Below are 25,351 nucleotides of genomic sequence, written 5' to 3' on the forward strand. Positions count from 1 at the left end.
CAGCGGGCTCGCTCTTTGGACGGAGGAGGCTGTGGAGCAGAGAGTTGTGAATTAAAACTCATTAGCAGAGCATGTGGGTAGGAGACATGTTTGATAGATTAGACAAGATAAATAATGACCATCTTTCAACCAGACTTCATTATTCCCACAGCTATTAGAATAAGCATTATGTAAAAAAAAAGAAAGGGAAAAAAATCTCATGTCTTGTATGCAAGCTTTTATTTGTGAAGTACAGAGGCGGACATGACAGCGATTGAATTTGGTGGTGAGGATTTGGGCAGTGTTTAAAATGATCACTCAGGGTGATATACTGAGGTTTTAGACAATACAGGACTCGATTCAAGATCACTGAAACAGTTTTTTGGCATCTGAACTAAAGAGAGAAATATCTCAACTCGTTCCTTAAAAAATGATTAAAACTCTCTACTCCAGACTCCTGGTACGTCTCTAACCAACGTGGCACATCTTTTGTCACTGTCTCTATCTTATGAGAGTGTGTTATTTAAAAAAATCAGCCCTGAAGATCAAGATGCTTTGTTCTCATTAAGCCCACACCAGGCATCAGATTAGAACATGATGTGAAAGTGCAGTGACTGTAATGCTTGATGCAAACGTCCACTCATTTTATTCAAAGGGATGTGAGACACAGTTCCTTTTGTTTAATTCATCGAAGGTTGCTATTACGCTTGTTTTACTGGGAAATTGTACAATTTGATCTCCCACTGTCGCCCTCAGTGTGCTGCCATCTCGTGGTCAACACAAAACACATTAACTGGATCTTAAAGAAAACAGCGACTGAATGAATGAACAGTAGTGGAGGGTACAAGTACAAATAAATAAATAAACATGTATTTAAGTATTAAGAATATAAGTACTTGCTGATGTAGCCTGTTCCCTAATGCAACAGTCTATGGGTACAGCTGAGTCTCAACAGTGGCAGAGGGTAAAAGTACATATAAATAGAGGAAAATGTACTTAAGTATTAAGAATATAAGTATTTGCTGATGTAGCCTGTTCCATAATGCAACAGTCTATAGTCTCAGTGGGGGCATCTCTGCTGCTGCTGCAGGACTCTGGTGTTACCTGCTCACTCTGATGGGATCAGTGGACCAATTCAATTTAAAAAAAACATTGTGAATGTGAATTTAAAGCAACGCAGAGACAAAATGAAGTGGAGTATAAAGTACAGATATTTCCTAACATATGCAACAATGTAAAAGTACAGATCCATTAATAATGTACTTAAGTATCATAAGTAAGTGAATGTCTTTGTTACATCCCATCACTGTGATGAATGACCTCAGTTCAATCCATTGTTATGTCTCATGGCCATAATTCTTCAAAGTTCTGTTTTCATGGTGATCTCTTGTGCGGGTCGTGAATATTTTCCTCTCACTGATGTTTATTTTCCTCCAGCGTGACATCTAAGATCTTTAATTCATAAGAAAAAAAAACCTGTCGTCTGAACCAGTTGACCTCTGACCTTGTGAAAAAAAAGAACCCCAGGGAAAACGGTCCCCAAAGACTTTTACAACTTTGAAACATTAAAAACAGAAACTTGATGGAGGGTCTATTAACGACTTGCTGACATTTATAGCTGCAGACCCGATGAGTTATTAGAAAGTGTGACCCAACATTTATGACTCTATTAATACTGTAACTGCAGGAATTAATGACTTAGAAAAATTAGACCCATTAACCTGATGAGTTATAACTTATACAAGAGCACAATTTATAAACAGTGACTTATTCTACAATCATAATAATAAAGCTTCAAGCCAGCCTTATAAAATGAACACTATCTATGCAAAACCTTGTTTTAACTGTTGCTTAAGAATAAACCAAACATTTATGATATATTATTAATATAAATATATATACAATCAACACATCATCCCAGTGTGTGTTGACATGTTTTATCTACTCTATCGTGACTGGAATCAAACCAGGACACTCATGGATAGAAATTATATTTTAAAACACATCCATGGTAACAGAGGGAGCTGCCGCCACTGAGCATGCGCAGTCCTCCGCACATTTTCTCTCCAGGAGCGAGAAGACCATCGAAAACGATGGTCTTACATCGACTGATTTTCACAGTGTCTCCTTCCGCACGTACTAGAACAAAACGATTTGAACAACATAAGCTGTCCTCACAAAGTTTCACCTCGATTTCACAATTTATCTAAAAGTATCATCATAAGTAAAATATATTAAACTGTTTCACATGTTAATAGTGAGAGCACGATAAACTGATCGCGCAGGGATATCACTCAGCAGAAACAGCGCGAGCCCGGCGGATACAGAGCTACAGCTTCCGGTCTGTGGCGCTCGGTAAGTGCTAATGTTTCGCTTTTAATTTAAAACTTCGGCACAATACTGGATGTTTCCCTCAGCCACGTTTATACGAGCGGCTCTGGAACACTGGCACGTTCATTCACAACCTTGTGCTTTTCTCTGTGGCCTGTGTGTATCCATTTTAACAGAGTTTAACGTCATGGGATGCGCGAGCGCTTTCTTTCTTTGGGGGGGAAGCTAGCTTGTTAGCTAACAGTTGTTAACGTGTTTTGCAAAATTAACATGATTTGTGCGCAGCCAAAACAAAGTGTCCGTGACTATTTGTGGCTTGTTGAGCGAACGGGTAAGCGCTGAATGTCTCTTGTTCACAAAAACCACAGTATTGACGACGGAACTGAGTTTTTAATTCATCCATGCTGTTTAAACTGGGCTAGCTGATGCCGAAGAGGCGTGTTGTTTGTGGATGTGTTGCTGGCTTGTTTGTCAAACACCGTAATGTCCCTGCGATGAGCCCGAGTTTTCCCTGATTGTTGAGAAAATGCACTCACCGAATGCATCTCTGTATAAAAACATAGCACCGCTTTCACTTTGAGTGTTTCTCTGCTGGTTGCTGCAGTGTTCATGAGCTCCCACTGAGAGCTGTGCAGACCGCTGCCTGCCCCCCCGGCCCCTCCGCAGCCCGGGCTGTCCCACCGTCACCATGGCCTTTGTGCCCGCTCCCAGCCCCACCGTGGTGGACCAGACCACCCTCATGAAGAAGTACCTGCAGTTCGTGGCTGCGCTCACAGACGCCAACACACGTGAGTACACAGTGTCCTCGAGGTTCTCTCAGACACTGCCTGCAGTGATGTAGAGTAATGTCAGGTGTCTGCTGGCACAAGGTGGCCCCAAACTATGCACTATCAGAAAATAGATTTTAGGATAGGTCACAGTTATTAATTACAGTGTCAGTTTAAGTCAAAATTATTGAAGTAGCACATATACAGACATAGTATGGATAAGGAAAAAATTATGCAAGAGAAAGATGCAGTAAAAGTCAATGAGATACATTATCATAAGACAGAACTAGGCTGAATTAAAAGCAAGGTTAAATTAGACTTTAAATGATTGATAATGGGACAGTACCCAATGTAGGACAGGAGACTCTTTCAGAGCTTAGGGGCAGCAAGAGAGACAGCTCTGTCCCCTTTACAGAGCTTTAAGAAAGGGGGATTGAAGAGTGTTTGTAGATCAGTAATTTGACAGATGTTCTCATGGGTCTGGTGATATCATTTTCCAGCCACGGATGATGTATCTGCATTGGTCAAATCTGGAAGTTTTCCGTTTCACCATTTCCTTCCACATCACCTTTATTTACATGGTAACTTTTGGTCTGGTGTCTTTTACAACATGAGCAGATGATCAGATGCAGTATAGATACATACAGATGCAAGTTATCAATAACGTTTAATCAGAATTTCAATTACTAGGTAAAGGTAAATATGTTAAAGAATGATACGATTTAAATAAAAAATAGTTTGGGTCTTGTATTAGTTATTGTTTGGATTTGAATAGGTACAGTTCATACAAATTTGAATAATAGATTTCTTATGCATGTTATTTATTACACAATTGGCCATTTTATGTCAGCATGGTGTCAGGTTAGACAGCTGTGTTTAGCAGGGGCGATGTGATGAGAGCGATACACTTTAGTCCAGTCAAAGGTACGTGTGTGTGAGAGAGTGCTTGCTGAATGAATGTGTGTGTGTGCTTGCGTGTGTGTTTCATGATGTACCTCTTGATCAATCTGGACGCTGAAAGTAAAACTGATAAGATCTGAAAGTCCCTGCTGAGCACATGGAAACCGTCATGAAAAGTATAATTGTATCATGAGCACGTTTGATTCATGGTGGTGCTCTGTCCTTCAACTTCCAGCTGATGAAACAAAGCTGAAGATGATGCAGGAGGTCAGCGAGAACTTTGAGGTGAGTTTGTTGAATCTTCTCAGGTGGTCTTTTAAGAACATTTATGGAACCCAATTATGGTTAAACCTATTTGTTTACTCAGCATGGACACATTTCTTGTACTGATTTGCTTCATATCATAAAATATCTTGGATTTTTTCCCAATTTCAGAATGTGACGTCTTCACCTCAATACTCCACCTTCTTGGAACACATCATCCCTCGCTTCCTCACATTTCTTCAGGATGGAGAGGTGCAGTTCCTTCAAGAAAAACCCACACAGGTATGAGACTGAAGACAAGGGCATCGGTAATCCTTTTCTGTGGGTCTGTGTCTAAGAACAATTCAGGGTAGAAGAAGTAAAAGTCTCAGGAGACAACAAGGTTTTACAGCCATAGGACCTGTTACGTTTAATAGCAACCACTGTAAAGTAAAGTGATCAATTATTGCTCTTTCTGTCAGAATTGTTGAAAAATTATTTGATAAATTGGTCATTGAAAATTCCTCACAACCCACGTCTTGTAATTAACGAACATCATTAGATCACAGTGACTGTGAGGCTGGATAATTCAAGTAAAAATGTTTTTCATTTGTGCAGCAATTGAGAAAGCTGGTGCTGGAAATCATCCACCGCATCCCAACAAATGAACACCTGCGTCCACATACCAAGAACGTCTTGTCTTTGATGTTTCGCTTCCTGGAGGTTTGAGTCCTATTTTCTTACAGCACAATATTTTGTTCTATTACTCTAAAACTGTGTTGAGTATTTTGCTACTTGTAGTTTCCTTATTTTCTAAGAGTAAATGCACATTAAGTGTCAAAATGTTGCCTTTTGTGGCAACGGCTTTGTAGTTTTGAGTATATTGGTTGATATCTTGCTGTGACACAACTATATTGAATGGAAAATTGTGAAATTGCTGATGATGTTTAAAATTTACTTTTCACTGTGGGAAATGGGCAAAACACAGTTATGTATCCATGTATTTCACACCAACAGGAGCTGTTTCATGGTTATTTCACAGAATTTTCTTCCTTTGCTTTCTCCAGACTGAAAGTGAGGAAAATGTGCTGATATGCCTTCGCATCATTATTGAGCTGCACAAACAGTTCCGCCCTCCAATCTCTCAGGAGGTGAGTTCTTGGGTTGTGAAAGGATTTGAAAGTGATTTTGATCAGGCTGCCCTCAGTTTAAGGAATTCTTAGGTGATGAATCATTGATTTAAAATAATCTGTCAGATTGATTCTCCAGCCAGCGATCATTCCTGTAATAGAAAGAAATACATCAAAAATTGTTGTTCTCCTCTCATTCGTGGAGAGACGAACTTTTGAACATTTTCTCAGGGTGTTGAACATCTTGGAGTCTGAGAGTTTTGGATTAACGTGTTTTCAATAATCCTCTTTTCTCAGATTCATCACTTTCTGGACTTTGTGAAGCAGATTTATAAAGACCTTCCCAAAGTTGTAGTAAGTATACCTCCACCTCCCCTCAGTCAACTCTGATTCTTCAAGTCGTGCACGTTATTTTTTGGGTCGTTTTGTGTGGACTCTACATCCCCAGTAAAGATGTCTGGGACAGAAAATTACATTCCTATTGATTAGCCAAATCTGATTCAATAAATGAGTACGGTTCCATTGTTCTTCTCACTTTGGTTTTCTTTCCAAGCATGTCTGTGTCTTTCTCTTACCTTGACAAAATTCCTGATTTTGCTCTGTTGCCTCTAACCATTGTTTTCTTTCTGCTCTCTCCAGGCCAGGTACTTTGAGAACCCACAGGTGATTGCAGAGAACACAGTTCCCTCCCCAGAAATGGTGGGGATGATCACCTCTGTGTTGGTTAAGACTGCACCCGAGAGGGAAGACAGCGAAACACGAACAGTAAGATAACCAACATTGATAACTTCACTTAATTGTCTGTGCTCATTACTGCATAGTTTTACTGTACTGTTATTAACCACTAGGTGGTAGTAGTGCACTGTGTTGGCACATTAATAGGAGTGACCACAAGCTGCAGTTATAAAAAATATCAAGAATGTATTTTATCCTCTTTTTCCAGCTGTGGCTTGTTTCACATTAGTAGATTCATAATTATTAACCACAGGGAGATCTATAAACATATGGAAAGTAAATGTAAAAGTGAGATTAAACCTGGGATTTGAGGGTTCAAGTTGGGATGCTAAAATGGAGGTTGTGTGCTACATCCAGGTCATAGTCGTCTAAAAATGTTATAAAGGTGATGCTGTACATAATTAATGCCTCACTGAGAACCTTGTTCCTTCATTGAACATCCTCGAAAAAGATTTTCGTTTTTTTCATTTTTGTGCTGGAAACATCTGAGACAACATTATTCAATAGAGCAACCTTGTGGCCAAAAGTTCTCTGATCAATAATAATAATAATAATTTAAACATGACCCGTTAAACTCTTCTTTACTGCCGCAGTGGTGTATTTAATAACTTTGTGTGTCTAGCAGCTGCATGACTCTGTTAGATCACAGTCTTCTCCTTTTATTTCCAGCACACCATCATCCCTCGGGGGTCTCTGTCTCTCAAGGTGCTGGCTGAGCTGCCAATCATAGTGGTCCTGATGTATCAGGTGGGTTACCGCTCTTAAGATCCATATTTCCTCTCATTTACCTTTTGGTAATGTGGTTGGATAACGGGATAAGTAAATGAGTCACAAGAAATTCTGAGATCTGCTTGGAATGCAGAGGAAATGTAATAATGACTGTGTGTTACCAGGTTTACTGTGAAAGACACTTCCTGTGTGGACGTGGACATTAACTCAATGTTTATTACCATGATTTTGACTGAAATAGCTCATCTACAATGTAATTGGATTCCTAAATTCCCAGCACTTTCTCTGCTAAAAGCACATATTGTGTTTTGGAATGAAAACCTTCAGCTGGGAAAATGGGTGTATTTATGAAAATGAATTTCACTGACTGGGATTGTGTCTTTGCTGTATCCCCTCAGCTGTATAAGCTGAACATTCACAACGTGGTGTCGGAGTTTGTACCCCTCATCATGAACACCATCATGCTCCAGGTGTCTCCACAGGCCAGGTAAGATGCGTGTGTTCGTATGTTCTCACACTCTCATATGTGCAAGTCTCCTTGAAGAGAATTTATTTTTATTTTTCACCTCATTTCTGGTAGCACTCAGTTATTTGGTTCGGTTTCTCTGCACTTTTACCTGCCAGAGCTGGAGTCAAAATCCATTTGAAGAAGTTAAAATTGTAGGAATTGGCTTAGTGGGAGGTGAAATCTCTCAGGGTTGGAGAGTTTTGTTAAGCATTTTGAATGGGAAGTAAATGGAGCAGAGTTAATTTAGAAAAAAAATACCTCAGCAGTGTCTGGCAGGTGCAGAGAGAGTTTCTTTCTGATGTGCATTAACATCTGTGTGAAACAACCCCCCCATGTAGAATTTATTCCAACATGTAGACGCACAATTTCAGCCTGTGTAATTGCCACCTACTGCAGGTATACAACATCATTAATGTCTTTGATGGAGCTAAATGGCTTTTGTATGTAAATGATGCTGTTTCCTTTGCAGGCAGCACAAGCTTTATAACAAGGAGCTGTATGCCGACTTCATTGCTGCGCAGATCAAGACTCTGTCATTTCTAGCCTACATCATCCGCATCTACCAGGTACACCTGTTTGATGGCTGCACGTTGTCTCATCCACTTTCACTGAATAGGTTCACCGAGTCATCTTATGTTTGGTTTTGAATCAAGTAGCATTTGTTTTGAAGAATTATTTTCTACTTATCTCTTTCTGTGGGTGTCAGTTTATTGGCAGGAAGTGTAATATAATGTTTTAGTCAAGCACTACTGGAGAGAAACTAGCCTGTCTCAGTATACAGTAAATGTGTAACGTTAACTGTGCTGATGTTGTGTTTGTGTCCATCCTTTTAGGACCTGGTGGGTAAATACTCTCAGCAGATGGTAAAGGGCATGCTGCAGCTGCTGACCAACTGCCCCTCTGAGACTGCTCACCTCCGCAAGGAACTGCTCATCGCAGCCAAGCACATTCTCACGACGGACCTCCGCAGCCGTACGTAAACACACGGACTCATAAAAAAAAATGCATATAAACTAGTATAAAACAGGAAAATGAGAAAGCTGGGTGACATAAACACTGGGTCATATTTTTTTCCCGATACAGTTATTTTCCCCCTACAGAGGAAGCTAAATAAACTTTAAGGCTAATCGTAGTTTAATGTGTTCTTCCTGGTCAAAATATTAGCAGCCCAAATTTTCTGAGACTCACACCTAATTTTTCACATTTTACACGTCTGAAATAATATTTTTATTAACTGTCATACTGTGGCTGTGGCATCTAATTTTGATTTGGCAAAGATGTGCTCCGATCAATGAAATTTAAATCCATGTCAGCCGTGACTTTTGGAATCATGCCATGAAAATCTCTTTGTGTTTCAGAGTTTATTCCTTGTATGGACAAACTTTTTGATGAATCCATCCTGATCGGCTCTGGCTACACAGCCCGGGAGACTCTACGGTGAGTCTTGTGTGTTCACACTCGTGGTTGTTTGCCACTCAGCCAGGTGCATGTTAAGTGTCCGTGCATATTAATCAGGTGGTTGTCGGTGCTGCCAAAATTCTCAGGGAAGCTGACTGCATTTGCAACACTGAAGCACAGATTGCACTGTCAAGTTGTCATGTTCACCCACAACTCAGGCTGTGTTCGACTCACTTGAACCCTCTTCAGATGCCAAACTCCTCATCAACAAAATAGCTGCCATTTCACATTAGTGCTAGATATGAAACAAGGCAGCCGGATGAGACCTGCCAGGACTATTGATGTCATTCATTACCTCACCTTCTTTGCATCTGCAGATACTTTCAATATCTGTCAGGATTCTCTTGTCCCCAACTTTTGTGATTTCTACTTTAAAAAAAAAAAAAGTCAGTTCAGTGGAGCACATGCTTTTCGGTTTCCACTCCATTTATTTATAAAATACGATTATAATTCTGTTCTAAATGTCACAGCGACATGTCTCCCTTTTCTTTCCAGACCCTTGGCCTACAGCACACTAGCAGACCTGGTGCACCACGTTCGTCAGAACCTGCCCCTGACAGATTTATCCCTTGCTGTGCAGCTCTTTGCCAAAAACATTGATGATGAGTCACTCCCTAGTAACATCCAAACTATGTCCTGCAAATTACTGCTCAACTTGGTGGACTGCATCCGCTTAAAGTCAGAGCAGGAGAACGGCAATGGACGGGACATCCTGATGAGGATGCTTGAGGTAGGTAGCTCGGAGCTGGGATCAGCAGGAAAAACAATGATTAGAGTATTTGATACATACTGACTGATTTTCTTTTACCTCTCTTCCACCTATAAATTAGGTGTTTGTGCTGAAGTTTCACACGATTGCACGCTACCAGCTTGTCTCCATCTTCAAGAAGTGTAAGCCTCAGTCAGAGATGGGTGTAGTCGACCCAGGGGCTTTACCTGGGGTACCGGCCACACCCACTCCGTCCACCACACCCGCCCTTCCACCTCCTGCTCCTCCCACACCTGTTGCTGCAGCGCCTCCAGCGCCAACAACACCCTTTGACCGACCCGGTGAGAAGGAAGACAAGCAGACGTTTCAGGTGTCCGACTGCCGCAGCCTGGTGAAGACCCTGGTGTGTGGAGTGAAGACGATAACTTGGGGCATCAGCTCTTGCAAGGCCCCAGGAGGTGAGAGGACACAGATCCATGCAACTACCATCATGCCATTTGGCACTTAAGCTTTCTAGCAATTTGTCGACGCACACTAACGTCCAGGATTTTTTTCTCTCTCCAGAGGCTCAGTTCATTCCTAACAAGCAGCTTCAGCCAAAGGAAACACAAATCTACATCAAGCTGGTCAAGTATGCCATGCAGGCCTTGGATATCTACCAGGTATGACTGCAGATCTTGACTGTGTGTACAATGAAATTAAGTTTGTTCAGGTGAAATCATATCTGAAATCTAACAAATGTAGATTAGTCAGTGAGACGTCACTCTGACAAACAGAACTGTTTTAATGCCATTCAACAGTTCGTTGTATAAACTCTCATGCTCTCCTGATTAGGTCCAGGTTGCCAATAATCAGCAGACGTACATCAGGGTGGCGAACTGTCAGACAGTACGCATGAAGGAGGAGAAGGAGGTTCTGGAGCACTTTGCAGGTGTCTTCACCATGATGAACCCCCTCACGTTCAAGGAGATTTTTCAGACCACTGTGCCTTACATGGTGGAGAGGATCTCCAAGAACTATGCACTACAGGTACATGCTTGCTCACATATACATGAAAATATGCTACTTTTGATATCAGGGTTGATGTGATTTTTCAGATAATCTTCATCACATGTGCTTAAAGTTTATGTCTTGTTCTCTGCTGTGTCCCAGATTGTGGCAAACTCTTTTCTGGCCAACCTGTCAACGTCTGCTCTGTTTGCTACCATCCTTGTGGAGTATCTTCTCGAACGACTGCCAGAGATGGGCTCCAATGTCGAGCTCTCGAACCTCTACCTCAAGCTCTTCAAACTAGTCTTTGGTTCAGTGTCACTATTTGCTGCTGAGAATGAGCAGATGCTGAAGGTATGTACAAAATTATCTTCTCTCTTATTCCTCCTTAGTGTTAGGTAATCCTTACTAGTGTGGCTGTCCCATTTTCCTCAGCCCCACCTCCACAAGATCGTGAACAGCTCTATGGAACTGGCCCAATCAGCTAAGGAACCCTACAACTACTTCCTGCTTCTTCGCGCTCTTTTCCGTTCAATTGGTGGAGGCAGCCATGACTTACTCTACCAGGAGTTCTTACCCCTCCTCCCTAACCTTCTGCAAGGTAAAACCTCTCACAAATTATTCTTAAGTAAAGTGTTTGATAAGGTTAAAAAAAAATCTGTTGTACATAATCCACACTTTCTTTCTTTTTCTACTCTCCTCTCTGCATGGGCTTAGGTCTGAACATGTTGCAGAGCGGCCTTCACAAGCAGCACATGAAGGACTTGTTTGTGGAGCTGTGTTTGACTGTGCCAGTGCGGCTGAGCTCCTTGCTGCCCTACCTACCCATGCTAATGGACCCACTGGTATCTGCCCTCAACGGCTCTCAGACTCTGGTCAGCCAGGGCCTTCGCACGCTGGAGCTGTGTGTCGACAACCTCCAGCCTGACTTCCTCTACGACCACATTCAACCTGTCAGGGCTGAGCTCATGCAGGTGGGGGGGGTTCTTCACATTAGATTAATACAGATTTTAATTGGCAAAAGCCAAACAGATAAATATAATTTTTAGTGCTGTGCCTTCTTCCGCTTTTTTCTTTTTACAATTTTTTTTCTCCTTCTCACCTCCAGGCCTTGTGGCGTACCCTCCGTAATCCTGCAGAGAGCATCTCCCACGTAGCTTATCGGGTGCTGGGAAAGTTTGGAGGCAGCAACAGGAAGATGCTGAAGGAGTCTCAGAGGCTGCATTATGTGGTGACTGAGGTCCAGGGCCCGAGCATCAAGGCTGAATTCACTGACTGCAAGGCGTCCATACAGCTACCCATGGAGAAAGTAAGTTGTGATGAGACATGACGTCCTTCCCTTTGTGATATTGTTTTTAGAGCTTTCAGGGAAGCTTTTGGGACAGATTTCCCTTTCACACACTCTGCTTGAAACCAGTTGCAAAACCCTTTCACTTCTTTCGTATTTCACTTTTAAAAAGAAAGAAAGTAAGAAACGTAAAAGGGGCTGACATTCCTCATTATTGTTCTCCTCAGAGAGCAATATATCCTTGTCTGGGGTTTGTGTGTGTGTGAGAAGGAGAGTTAGTGAGCAAGGGAGGAGATGTGTGTGTCCTCCAGGTAATTAAATTCATCTCCTGTTTCTCATCCTCATACCCAGTCAGTAATCATCAATCTAGTGCGGGCCACCATGACGGCATTATTTACTCTCACTAATGGCTGCTCCTTCTTTCTGGCTATCCATCTGTGTGTTTGCCGTCATCGTGAGATTAGGCAGCGCACGCACACTCGCATGCTGCACACCCACATGCGCAGGCTGAGGGCATGAATCAGGGTCATGATGCAGCCATATGGTTAGATGGCACATGGAGTTACATACGGCTTAAATTGCTGTAAGGTAAGCAGAGAGATCAACTAACAATGATCTGAATAACTTAAATCAAGTCAAAGTAGAGCATTGTGTAAAACATTCATGTAGAATTTAAGCCGTTTATCCCAGAATTTTTTTTAGACATTTTTTTTGTCCCACCCAATTAGATTTTCAGACACACACAAATAAATAAATCTAGAAATACACAACAATTACTTCCTTTAAATTGCTCACAACTGGAGTCTGGCATATGGTTCATGTTGCCGTTTTACTTCAATGAAATATTGCTAAATTGCTGACATTTTCCTCCAGTTCTCGAAATCATTTCTTCTTCCCTGCTCTAACACAATACTTGTCAGTGGCAGTACAGTAAAATTGCTGTGTGGGAGCAGCAAAGAAGAAATTATTTCCATTACCCTCCGTTGTCCGATGTGGCATTTTCGACAATGTTGGGTGCCCATAGAGCTCGTACTCTGGCCAAACCGAGTCACCAGGCAACCAAGGGCCTCTGTCAGGGAGTTGATCAAAAATGCCACTGTCTCTCTGCAGTCCTCTGCAGAGAGCGTGCCTCAAGGATTACCATCGTGGCAGCACTGCATCAATCAGGCCTTGATGGTAGAATGGGTAGAGAGAAGCCACTTTGAGTTAAAACATATACGACAGCCTGCTTTGAGTTCTGAGTGCACGAAGAAAAAGATTCATCGGTCTCATGAAACGAAAGTTGACCCCTTAGGCCAGACTCCAAATACTGTGACCCACTGCTCGTCACCTTGCTAAAACCATCCCTATGGTGAAGCATGGTGGTTACATCATCATGCTGCAGTGTGGGTTTATCTTGTTGACGGGGCAACAAAATGCACAGAATTGAGGAGAGTATAAATACAGCCAAACACAGAGAGCTCTTTGAAAGAACCTGCCCCAGAAGGGCATGTGACCCACTAGGGCGACGGTTCACCTTTCTTCACAATAATGACCTGGAGCAAACAGCCAAGACAACGTTTGAGTGGCTCCCAATCAAGTCTCTGACTGTCTTTGAGTGGCCCAGCCAAAGCTCAGATTTAAACCCAAAAGTACATGTCTGGATAGACATGAAGATGGCAGTTCACAGACATTTCCCATCCAATCTGACAGAGCTTAAGAGGATCTGCTAGGAAGAGGAAGATAAACTGCACAAATTCAGGTGTGCAATGCTTGTAGTGACTTAAAGCTGTAAATGCCGCCAAAGAAGCTTCTACAAAGTCAATCCTTTCCTTTCTTTCAGTGAGGGTTATACATGCCTTTATCTCCACCCGATTTGATTATTGCGATGCCCTCTATGGTGTTAGCCAGGCTTCCCTCTCTCGCTTGCAGTTAGTTCAGAAGGCTGCTGCTCGACTTCTAAGTGGGACATGCAAGCGAGAGCACATTTTGCCTGAATTGGCTTCTCTCCATCGGCTCCCTGTAAATTTTAAGATCCTATTGTTTGCTTGTAAAACTCTAAAGGCTCCCTCCACCCTACCTTTCTGACCTGGTTTTATCTTGTGGTTTATTACTGCTTTGTTAACAGTGTTTTATGTCATGTTTATGTTTTATGCTGTGTCCTATCTATTTATTGTTGTACAGCACTTTGGTCAACTTTTTAAATATACTTTATAGATCATTTTGGATTTCAATCATGAACACATAGATTGTCTGAAGCAGCAGGATATAGTCTGAGTTCGACATGTTAACACCAGGAACATTTCCAGAGTGTTCAGGTGAGGGGAGTTGCCTGGATAGAGCATGTAGGAGGCAGGACGTGACATAAATTCTGACCGTCTCTTGCCTCACCTAAACTTGTTTGAGAATTTCGGCATCGCTCCTTATCACCAAAAGTTCTTGAATCTTGTGTTTCCTAATTGATATTGTCATCAGTGTCCTCTACGTGTACAGCACATCTTTTTTTTTTGTATTCCTCCAGTTTCGCATCCATTGTGTGTTACAGACGTCCACTTGCTTCCTGTCAATTTTCCAGTCATTCTCCTGCTGTAATCTGACATGGGCTCACTCCAGATTTTTGAAAAAATGCCAGTTGTATCCATTTTTAAATATATATAACACAATTAAGTGTGTTAAAACTGACAGAGCCGGGGAACTGTCTGAAAACTCTGCATGTACTTGTAATAGATTTCCTGAGTCCCAGCCCTGACAGAAATACCCTGATATCCTAATACACTGACAGGTCTACAATTCAATTATGCTGTGCTCTCATCTCTCCTCTCATTCTCCATCTATTCTTGCATTCTCCTAATCTTCTCCTCTCTGTTCTGAGTGGCGTTAATTAGTTCATTTTCCCCACTTTCAATTGCCTGGTTCCTGTGGCTATTCAGCCCATAATATAGAAAACATACTGACCTTTTCTTGGCCAGATGGTACCCGTGTTACTTCGTGCAAATAAATCTCATATACTGCAGTCCAATTCCCATGTTAGAAATGGAGTATTATCAGTTTGCATCATGGAAACGTTCCTAATTTCACAAACAAACTAATTAAGATTTTGTCTGCTATACCTCTCAAGGCAATCGAGACAGCTCTTGACTGTCTGAAGAGCGCCAACACAGAGCCCTACTACAGACGACAGGCCTGGGAGGTCATCAAGTGTTTCCTGGTGGCCATGACCAGTCTGGATGACAACAAGCACGCTCTCTACCAACTCCTGTCTCATCCAAAGTAAGTCAGCATTCTTGTTTAAAGATAATATGTAGAAAATAACCAATATAAATGGGAACTGACATGAAAATGTGTATTATTCCGGTGCCAAAAGGGGCAGTAAAAATGTTGGTTAGCCAGTGAATCACGGAAAAATCGGCTTAAATCAGTTGTCAGGCAATGTGCTTTCATGTCTTTCGGGGGCATAGCTTTGATGGGAGGGCCAATGGGAGGGGGTGGGATGTATCAGATGCCTTTTTTGGAAGTGTAGCCTTCACATGCTAGTTTTTCTTAGGATTACCAACCCTAGATTTGAGTCTACATGAGTGACAGGAGGTGTCACGCACCCAACCGTAAACAACCAGATCTCCATTCAATCATTCCCCTCTTTAACCTTTCCTTGGCTCAATTTGAATTTCACCTCTACACCATGTGTACTGTTTACCCCTTCTCCTTCCTGTCTGTCATGTCCCAACCCCACCCACCACTACACCAGCTCTACATCGCTTCCTGACCACCTCCACCCCTGTCCTGCCACTTGCTGACATGCCCTACTTTTCAGTCTCTTGCATCAAGTCTTCACCACTCTCTCCCCCCAACACAAACTGCTTCAATAGTTCTGTCTCGGAAGCAGGAATTGCTAATTACACACTTGCAGAGACCCCCCGCCTCACCCACCCACCCTCTGGCAGACTTCACTGAGTGGCTGAGACACATACATGAACAGACAAACAGGAAGGGCGTAGGGGGGTGGTTGTCTGGTGGGTCAGACACATTACCATCATTGATCCCTGGGCAGGAGCTAATTGACTTTCCCCTGTCTGTTTACGCTACACCATGCCCCTTACACTCTCCTGTCATTACGCACTAACACACACACGAACATGAATACGTCTGTGAGAACATTTCTGTGGGGATAATGAAGTGTGTCAGTTATGATCAGGGGGGCTGCTCTTCTGCCTCATCTTGTCAGATGTCTCGATTTGCAGTGTCTCTCTCGTAAAGGATCTTTTTTCTCCTTCTCTTTCTGCACCTTCATATTCCTCCCACTGTCTCTCATTGTCTCGGTGTTTGGTCACTGTAAATATAGCTTTAGAAATGAAAGAGACACGGAGCAATTCATTAAATGCCAACTGGGGGAAACGTAGCAGCACTGGAGTGGCAGGCCCCTGAATGAATGAAGGGCAATTGAGCTGACATTCTGTCAACCATACCACCACACTTTCTCCACCCGCCACGTTCCTTGCTCGCCTCTTTCTATTCCTATCCGTTCCCCCAGCCCAATTCTTCTCTCTCTTCCTCCAAAGAGCAGTCTTTTAAATGGCAATAATGAAATGAAGTGATCCATCAGGTCTGCCCCTGGCGTGTGGCATTATAAAACACAAGCTCAAGCATGGAGAAAACAGCTGCTCAATCACACCACGGCCCAGTTGCCTTCAGCTGCAGTAAATAACAAAAATACCAACAGGGGACAAAGAGAGAGGCAGAATTAGGAGTAGAGAAAAGGAGTATAGGCGGAGGGAACTCGGAGGAAATTTAAGGACAAATGGAATCAGAGATACAGGGTTGGGGGCTGCTGACAGGCTTTGGAAATGGATCTTTACTTTGACATATTATTTGCTTGGGCTGAACTCAAACGATTGAATTATTTTTGGGCGTTGGGTTCAAAGAAAGTTTCATTGCAACTGTCATATATTAATATGTTGTCCTTGTTAATATGTAATCCTCTAATTCATTGTGTGTTTTCTCCCCCATTAGCTTCACTGAGAAGTGGATCCCCAATGTCATCATCTCTCACCGCTACAAAGCACAAGACACGCCTGCCCGCAGAACGTTTGAACAGGCCCTGACTGGGGCATTCATGTCTGCGGTGATAAAGGACCTGAGGCCCAGCGCGCTGCCCTTCGTAGCCAGCCTGATTCGCCATTACACCATGGTCGCTGTGGCTCAGCAGTGTGGTGAGGCTCTGCTGCTGTACTCTCTTCATCTAATATTAGCTTTTTTGTTTTACCCTGGCATTGGTGTTCCTCCCCAGCTGCGCAGGAAAATCAATCACTTTCCAATTTTGTTCTTTCTCTGAATTTATTACAATTTCTTTTACAAATTCACGCATTTAAATGTGAAAGTTACATGGACTTCTAAATCTCTTACTTTTTTAAAAATGTAAAACATTAATTTATAATAATAATATAATAAAAAACATTTTGTCCTGTCCCTTCATCCCAGGTCCGTTCTTGCTGCAGTGCTACCAGTTAGGCAGCCAGCCAAGCACTGCCATGTTCCACAGTGAGGAGAATGGCTCAAAGGGCATGGATCCATTGGTTTTGATTGATGCCATAGCTATCTGCATGGCCTACGAGGAGAAAGAGCTGTGTAAGATCGGAGAGGTGGCACTGGCTGTCATTTTTGACGTGGCCAGCATCATCCTCGGGTCCAAGGAGAGGGTAAGTAACTGGTAGGAGGATGTTGGACAGTTCAGTGATTTAATAAAGACATTTGGACTAAGGATGATTGTACCCATTGTTTTGCAGTTGAGATAAACTGTGTTGGCCATTAAGATAACTTCAGACGTTATGTCACTTTTAAATTAATAAAATGTTTAATTGCTGCATTTATATATGTAACAAACAGGAAACATTTGTGTCTGACTGTATTTATAATTCCTCGACAACTGCTATTGCTGTGACCCAAGGAAGTGCACTTCCGACAGTGATGTTTTTTTGGAAGAGGTGTCAAGAAAATTGGCACACAGTGACTCCTTCAGCTTGATTGACACTGCTCTAGTAGTTCTTCAATGGGAATCAATAAATCATCCTGGCCTCTGGTCTTCACCTGCAGGCTTGTCAGCTGCCCTTGTTCTCGTACATTGTGGAACGTCTTTGCGCCTGCTGCTATGAGCAGGCCTGGTACGCCAAGCTTGGTGGCGTGGTGTCCATCAAGTTCCTGATGGAGAGACTCCCTCTGATCTGGGTGCTACAGAACCAGCTCACCTTTCTTAAGGCCCTGCTCTTTGTCATGATGGACCTCACAGGAGAGGTGAGAGAAAATGAATGCATAATCAAGTATTAAGCAAATAATTCCAAAAGTAATATAAGTTATGTCTTTTGTTAATAACTGAGTGGAAAAATACCTCCATCTTTTGTCGCCTTTTTCCCTGCCATGATATTTAAAAAAAAAACTGTGTAACAATTCGATCCTTGCTCTTTACTGCATTTACAAACCGATTTTCACACAGGTGTCAAACGGAGCGGTTGCCATGGCGAAGACCACCCTGGAGCAGTTGCTGGTGCGCTGTGCCACGCCACTAAAAGACGAAGAAAAGACTGAGGAGCTGCTGGCTGCCCAGGACAAGTCTTTCCACATGGTCACACACGACCTGGTCCGAGAGGTCACCTCCCCGAACTCCACTGTCAGAAAGCAGGCCATGCACTCCCTGCAGGTGCTGGCACAGGTCACTGGCAAGAGTGTAACCGTCATCATGGAACCACACAAAGAGGTGAAACCAAGGAAGTGTTTATTGTGATTTAATGCAGTGCCAGTTAACAAAAGTAATTAACAAAGAATAGCTCACAATAAGGGAATAATTTTCTGTCAATTTTGAAGCAAAACCAGGGAATCAAATCCAAAATATCTTTTAATCCACATTAACTCTGTTCTAATGGGGCTCCCTTCTCTCCAGGTGTTGCAAGATATGGTTCCCCCCAAGAAACACCTGCTCCGCCACCAGCCTGCCAATGCCCAGATTGGCCTGATGGAGGGCAACACGTTTTGCACCACCCTGCAGCCCCGCCTCTTTACAATGGACCTCAATGTCATGGAGCACAAGGTGTTCTACACAGAGGTATGCAAGACGCAGGAGTCATTGTCATCAAGAAAACCTCCTTTTCTTTCTTAATACATCATAATAATAATAATGATTAACTTCTGTGTTTTTTTCCCCACCCATTCAAGCTGTTAAACCTGTGTGAGGCAGAGGATGCTGCTCTGATGAAGCTGCCATGTTACAAGAGTCTTCCCTCCCTGGTTCCCCTCCGCATCGCTGCCCTCAGTGAGTAGAACCCACCTAACCTAAAGTGGTTTATTACTGGAGTTTTGTGATTGATGCTTTTTTGACTTATGTTATGTTTTTACTAGAAATTTTGCTTAATTATTGTAATTATTGCAAAGAATAATCTTCAATCTTAGTGAAATAGATTTTAATAAATGTTTTTATACATTTTTATTTGTCTACTGACTTTCTTCTTTGCTGAGATTTGTTTGGATAATATTGTTGACTGTATCTTTATTTCACCTCTGTGAAACTGGATTATTGATTTATTCACCAAAATCTTAGTTTATTTAACTAAGTGATTTATTAACTGATCCGACTCCTGTTTTGTTTGGATTATTTTATTGATTTGACTTATCATTTTGTTTGTACTTTCCTTTGTAGATGCCCTGGCAGCCTGTAATTACCTGCCACAGTCCAGAGAGAAGATTATTGCCGCTCTGTTCAAAGCCCTCAACTCCACCAACAATGAACTACAGGAAGCAGGAGAGGCGTGCATGAGGAAGGTCAGTGTCACAACTAAGTGAAAACTTATTTGATTATGATGCATGGGAACGGATTAAGCCTCTCAAACCAATCTTACCAGGTATCACCACTGCAATGTTTTTTAGTATAGACACTTTTTAAGAACTCAATCATTTCTCATATTTCCAAGATCATTAAAATGATTTTATCATCATGTCATCTTACACAAAACCCAAGAGGGCAGTGTGTAGTTTGGCTTTTTGTATGGTTTGCATTCACACAAAAGCTGGTGAAATCTTCAGGGAGACCACATTTTGAAATTAAAAAATGTTCATGATCCACAATCTACCAGCTTTTGCAAGTTGTTTGTTGCCAGGCAACACCATCTTTACTTTGACTTCACTTCGAGCATCACATTTTTACAGTTCCTCCCAGTTTTCAATTGTTTGGGAATTCATTTCAAGACTCCTAATTCATTTGCTTAGAAAGCTCAGACCTGTGTTACATCACTCACTTCAATTGCAAATCCTTTTGAGCAAGAGGAGCCTGAGAGCCACTGACATGATCTTTCTAAATCTGGATTAAAGCCTCTCCCATGTCACCCCTATGCTTTCATCTCTTAATTTATTTCTGTGAGTCTTTATGTTAGTTGTTTAGCATAGATTTTTTTTAAATGATCTTGCTTTTTGTCATTTTTGCTCTATTAGCGCCTTTATCTATATCACTAAGGTCATGTGCCATCTTCAAAGTCCTTTGTTAATCCTACTCTCGTACTATTTCCCCACCCAGTTGTCTTCATATAGACCTCCCTCTCCTTTATCACACTCTCCCTGAACCAGGCCGGCCGCTATTCATCAAAGTATCCATATCATCGCAACCTCTATCCATTTAGCCCCAAGTTTCATGCCCATTTTCCTTCTATTTCTGCGACCTTCATTTTCTTCCCTTACTGCTGTCACTCCTTTTCACTATCCTGTGATTTATTTATTTTATTTTATTTTTCTTTTGGCCCCGACTTTCTCTGATCTCCCTCCATTCTTTCATCTCTGCCCTGCTAGCGCTAATGAGCGTTGCCATGGCCCAATCGATACAGGATGGAGTGTTTGTTCTCAGCACTGAGAGGAAAATGAATGTGGCTGCCATGCATCATTCCCCTCACGTCTTTGTGAGGTTGTGGGTGTGCATCATCACCATTCAGTGATGGCATGTGTGCTTGTTTAAGTCTGGCAATGCCCTCATTTGAGTGGCCTTAGTTCCTTAATGGAGACACAGGGGTAGTGAGCAGTTCATGGGTGCTAGAAAACCCGACAAGGCCTGGTCTGATGTGGAGGAAAATGTGTGGATGGCAAATTAAAAAGATTTGATTTATAGTTTTACATCTAATATGAATAATAATTTACGCATAACCCATCACACACACAACACAAGCCTGTATTTTGAGCTATGATTTTAAGAGATAAATAATTTGTCAATTCAGTAGAAGCATATTCTGGATTATAATTAATTTAAGAATCGTTTATTTGACATGTTTAACAGTGCAAATCCTGTCTTCTATTTTAGTTCCTGGAAGGTGCTACCATTGAGGTGGACCAGATCCACACTCACATGCGCCCCTTACTAATGATGCTGGGGGACTACCGCAGCCTGACGCTCAACGTGGTGAACCGCCTCACCTCGGTCACACGCCTTTTCCCCAACTCTTTCAACGACAAGTTCTGTGATCAGATGATGGTGAGAAACCCCAAAGTCTGTTGGTTGGTTTATGAGCAATTACTAGATTATTGTGCTAAATCATAAAAATGCATTAATGTTTGTCTTCAAAACCATAACAGACAGGAGTAAAACAATACTTTCATTATAAATACAACACCTACAAGACTGTGGCTAAAGATGTGGACGGCCACAGTTTATTTCAGTGTAACATATGCTAGTAAATATTTGAAATCGATGGAAATACAGCTGTGTCATAATTTAATACTTATGGGGTTGAATAGTTATTTAAGATTATTTATTTATTACTTGGATGTCTTGAGTTATTTACTTATTCTGTCCTTGCTGGTGCCATGTTCTGCTTATTGAGCTAGACACATGCACACACCACTACTACTACTTACATAAAGTCCAAATACAGTCTAAATCTTATCTTGTTGCCTCTGTCATTCTCAGCAACACCTGAGGAAGTGGATGGAGGTGGTTGTAATGACACACAAGGGAGGCCAGCGCAGCGATGGCAGTGTAAGTATACACTGTTTACTGTGCCCTATACCAATACTTTACATCACCGAGAAATGTATTACAAACGCAAAACTTTCATCACGCGTGAGGATGTGTGTTGTTTCTTTCAGCGTGATCAGTTGAAATCCTGCTTTACTGCAGTACAGCTGTATTCTGCCTAAACCAAATAGCTTGCACAAAAGTGGGAAAGAAATTGCCCCTCACACACACAAAGCCATAATCACATATATGCAACACCTCCTCAATGTGGCCTCCTCCCAGATGAGTTGTGAGTGGCCATATTACAATCAATGATTAATTAGGCGCCAGGCAGGCGGTGGTGGGCCCAGCGCTGTGTCGTCTCATTATCTTCCCGACAGATAACCTTGTAAAGGCAGAGAAAAGGTGAGAGAGAAAGGGGGGGGGTAAAACAGCTGCCTCCCCCTAGGAGAAATAAAAGCCATTTTTTTCTTCTTACCCCATCTCAAAATGATGGGCTTAATTAGATGCAAATTGGCCCTTTGTCTCTCCCTCCTTCCAGCTCGTGGTCTTTGTGCCTGTTGACAGCAATGCTGGCAGTGACAACAAAGCAAGGGTCACAGGGTCAATTAGCCAAGCCTGATAAAGGCAAAAACTGGAGAACAAGGGATGGAGAGGGCTGAGAGGGATGGTCGGACGACATGTAGGCATGATGAAGGGTTTTTACAGGGAGGAGGGGAATATGGAGTAGAGTAATGAGCATGAGTATAGAGCTGGAATTGGGGGGGGGGCCGCCCCCACTCACTCACACGCAGACGGTGAAGTGGAGATAGAACAGAGGAAAGTTCGTTAGCGTGAATGATGCTGTTTGTTATGCAGTGGTGACAAAAAGTATAAATAGAGGGTTTCCACGACGGACTGCAATTACAAAAAACATTTAAACCGCTGATTCAGGATCCGTTTTTGTTAACTGAGCTAGAGAGTCCATTTTATTTATTGTCTTGTGTTGTCTGTGGTTTATTTTATTGATGTTTTATTTATTTAGGATATTTTAATATGTTTAACTCTAATTCAAATGTCAGACTGAATTTTATTTCGAATTAAGTCTATTACTCTTTGAAAGGGTGAATTTGCATTATTATGCTATAATATTATCATTATACCAGTAGAACAAAATATCATCCAACAAAATTTGGAATTGTGACATGCCTACTCTAATATTTTGAATAATGCAGTTAGAGGTTTCCTTGTTCAGTTTACAGCTTTAGTTCTCTGATCATTTCTTTTATATCCAGGCATATTGTTATTGTACAATGAAATATCCTTACATTACCTAAGCATTTATCAGAACTGTATAAAACGTATAAAAATGTATTATTGTGGTGCCAAAAGGTGCAATGCATTTTTTTTTCAGTGCACCTAAATCTAGTTTTATGCACATTCCACTATGGCCCTGCACTGTTTTGTCCACCCGTGGTCATTGATAAAAGCTGCTGCTGCTGTCCCATTCATTTCACTGTCACCCTGTCTTATCTCTTCACCTTCCATATGGAACAGAGACAGACAACACACAGCCACACAAAAATGCACACATACTGCTTTGCTGACTTTGATCATTGTCTCCCATTCCGGTACAGCCTGCGTTGGAGGGCGTTGAGGTGAGATGTGACCTGGATTTGCGCCCTCTGTTGGTGACTCTCTATCAGTGATTGAAACGTAGTTTAACCAATGTTGTGCTGGTGAACTGAAGCAATGTTGTGGTAGTAGTGCTGGTGAAGTCACCCAGTATTTCTATGTCCGTGTGTCTGTTGTCGTCTCCAGAAATGTTACCGCCATCTCAGCTTTGATCTAACCTCATGTTTTGACTGATTAAAATGTCCAGTTCTATCCTTTAGATATTGCTAATGCAAGTTTTATGAAGATAGTAATACATGTTGTCCTTTTATGTGTTTGTAGTCTGTGCTTTTAATACAAGAACTCATGTGACTCTGGTCCTCTGCACCGTTCATGGTGGAAGTTTAAAACCCAATGATGACAGATGTCATTTTCAGTCTATTGACTAAAATTCATCCTCGTCTTTCCACAGTGGCTGTCCATCAAGAGTGTCTGTCAGAAATTATGTCCATGTCTTATCCCATCATGTTTCCAAAAGTTTCATCTGCTCCCTTCTCCCGTCTGTTCTCTTTTTTTCTGCCTCTCTCTGTAGGAGATGAAGATCTGTTCTGCCATCATTAACCTTTTCCACCTGATCCCCGCCGCACCGCAGACTCTGGTCAAACCTCTTCTGGAGGTCGTCATGAAGACAGAGAGAGCCATGCTCATAGAGGTAGGACAGCAGCTTCATTCTTTATACGGACTTAAAGCCCTACTTTAGAAGTAGTGGCTTAAAATACGTCATAAATGTGCAGAGTGTGAGGAGAAGCAAGTAAATTCTACAGCACTGCTGAAAAAGCTTGATAAAAATGAAAAGGATCATAGTTATGCTTTAATGGATGTCACAGCGAACAAAGATCTGCAAGAGAAAGTGATCTAAATCTGTATTTGTGTTCATGATTTGATTCCCATCTTTCCTTTTTTTCTGTCTATTTCCTCTGTGGTTCTCTTCTCATCCCTCCTGTGCCAGGCCGGCAGTCCATTCAGGGAGCCCTTGATCAAGTTTCTGACACGTCACCCGTCTCAAACAGTAGAGCTGTTCATGATGGAGGCTACGCTCAACGACCCCCAGTGGAGCCGCATGTTCATGGTCAGATGCCGGCAGCTCTTAGCTGCAGCCCCCTCAGTCATTTCAATGACACACTTGCCATTAGAACAGCATTTTGCTTTTTTTGCTGCCTCAGTAATGGGCTATAATCAGGGATATATTGGCTGTTGTGAGGCTCAGTGGTCCTTTTTTAAACCAAATCTAGACGGATCACTCCCTGTTTCGAATTGTAGTTTTTCATGTTTCCTTGAATGTGTTGTAACAGTTGTTGAGCCAGTGCAGTGAATGTACTGTAATGTTGTGTTATAGCTACAGTTTGTGTGTTTGTTCATATGCAGAGTTTCCTGAAACACAAAGATGCCAAGCCGCTAAGAGACGTGCTGGCCTCTAATCCCAATCGCTTCGTCCCCCTGCTGGTTCCTGCCAGTACTGCAGCAACTGTTCGCCCTGGGTCTCCCTCCACCACCACAGCCAGACTGGACCTGCAGTTCCAAGCCATTAAGGTAAACACATTTTCATTCACAGTTCTGTTAAGGTAAACATCCGTCACACACACCTACACACATTTAATGGCAGGTCAGATGTACATCTTTGTAAAGTGAACTCTGAGTAATTCAACCATTCAACCATTTAACCTCTACCCTTTTTTTTTTCTTCCTGTCTTTGTAGATCATCAGCATCATTGTGAAGAATGATGAAGGTTGGCTGGCAGGGCAACACTCCCTGGTCAGCCAGCTCAGACGAGTTTGGGTCAGCGAAGCCTTCCAGGAGAGACATCGCAAAGACAACATGGCTGCCACTAACTGGAAGGAGCCAAAGCTGCTGGCCTACTGCCTGCTGAGCTACTGCAAGTATGTACAGTCATTTAAATTTTAATGGGAATGAAACACGTCTAAATGTCACCCAAAGTTGTTTTTTTAGATCAGATGACGGGGGAACTGTCGAGTCT

General features: G+C 42.1%; 1 protein-coding gene across 5 annotated transcripts in view; it reads left to right on the forward strand.

The window, feature by feature from the left end:
• The first annotated feature begins 2,253 nt into the window (after positions 1 to 2,253).
• Positions 2,254 to 25,351, forward strand: part of trrap (transformation/transcription domain-associated protein) — a 75,652-nt gene continuing 52,554 nt past the window's right edge. For 2 of the 5 annotated variants that reach the window (XM_020083093.2, XM_020083095.2), the window contains exons 1-36: positions 2,254 to 2,334; positions 2,915 to 3,098; positions 4,213 to 4,262; positions 4,413 to 4,523; positions 4,839 to 4,943; positions 5,288 to 5,371; positions 5,648 to 5,704; positions 5,990 to 6,115; positions 6,755 to 6,832; positions 7,213 to 7,301; positions 7,792 to 7,888; positions 8,156 to 8,294; positions 8,681 to 8,759; positions 9,276 to 9,510; positions 9,611 to 9,947; positions 10,054 to 10,151; positions 10,324 to 10,518; positions 10,642 to 10,833; positions 10,915 to 11,080; positions 11,197 to 11,453; positions 11,588 to 11,788; positions 14,865 to 15,016; positions 16,754 to 16,953; positions 17,222 to 17,439; positions 17,834 to 18,031; positions 18,231 to 18,491; positions 18,675 to 18,836; positions 18,947 to 19,043; positions 19,428 to 19,549; positions 21,069 to 21,239; positions 21,675 to 21,743; positions 23,339 to 23,359; positions 23,908 to 24,027; positions 24,325 to 24,444; positions 24,741 to 24,905; positions 25,072 to 25,253. In XM_020083093.2, coding sequence (XP_019938652.1) covers positions 2,999 to 3,098; positions 4,213 to 4,262; positions 4,413 to 4,523; positions 4,839 to 4,943; positions 5,288 to 5,371; positions 5,648 to 5,704; positions 5,990 to 6,115; positions 6,755 to 6,832; positions 7,213 to 7,301; positions 7,792 to 7,888; positions 8,156 to 8,294; positions 8,681 to 8,759; positions 9,276 to 9,510; positions 9,611 to 9,947; positions 10,054 to 10,151; positions 10,324 to 10,518; positions 10,642 to 10,833; positions 10,915 to 11,080; positions 11,197 to 11,453; positions 11,588 to 11,788; positions 14,865 to 15,016; positions 16,754 to 16,953; positions 17,222 to 17,439; positions 17,834 to 18,031; positions 18,231 to 18,491; positions 18,675 to 18,836; positions 18,947 to 19,043; positions 19,428 to 19,549; positions 21,069 to 21,239; positions 21,675 to 21,743; positions 23,339 to 23,359; positions 23,908 to 24,027; positions 24,325 to 24,444; positions 24,741 to 24,905; positions 25,072 to 25,253 — 5,054 coding nt within the window. In that variant the 5' untranslated portion in view covers positions 2,254 to 2,334; positions 2,915 to 2,998. Of the gene's footprint in view, positions 2,335 to 2,622; positions 2,642 to 2,914; positions 3,099 to 4,212; positions 4,263 to 4,412; positions 4,524 to 4,838; positions 4,944 to 5,287; positions 5,372 to 5,647; positions 5,705 to 5,989; positions 6,116 to 6,754; positions 6,833 to 7,212; positions 7,302 to 7,791; positions 7,889 to 8,155; positions 8,295 to 8,680; positions 8,760 to 9,275; positions 9,511 to 9,610; positions 9,948 to 10,053; positions 10,152 to 10,323; positions 10,519 to 10,641; positions 10,834 to 10,914; positions 11,081 to 11,196; positions 11,454 to 11,587; positions 11,789 to 14,864; positions 15,017 to 16,753; positions 16,954 to 17,221; positions 17,440 to 17,833; positions 18,032 to 18,230; positions 18,492 to 18,674; positions 18,837 to 18,946; positions 19,044 to 19,427; positions 19,550 to 21,068; positions 21,240 to 21,674; positions 21,744 to 23,338; positions 23,360 to 23,907; positions 24,028 to 24,324; positions 24,445 to 24,740; positions 24,906 to 25,071; positions 25,254 to 25,351 lie in introns of those variants that run through there. The other 3 variants (XM_020083094.2, XM_020083096.2, XM_069517444.1) reach the window with 2 other exon arrangements.

Source organism: Paralichthys olivaceus, chromosome 21, assembly GCF_024713975.1.
Source record: "Paralichthys olivaceus isolate ysfri-2021 chromosome 21, ASM2471397v2, whole genome shotgun sequence".
NCBI classification, from domain to species: Eukaryota; Metazoa; Chordata; class Actinopteri; order Pleuronectiformes; family Paralichthyidae; genus Paralichthys; species Paralichthys olivaceus.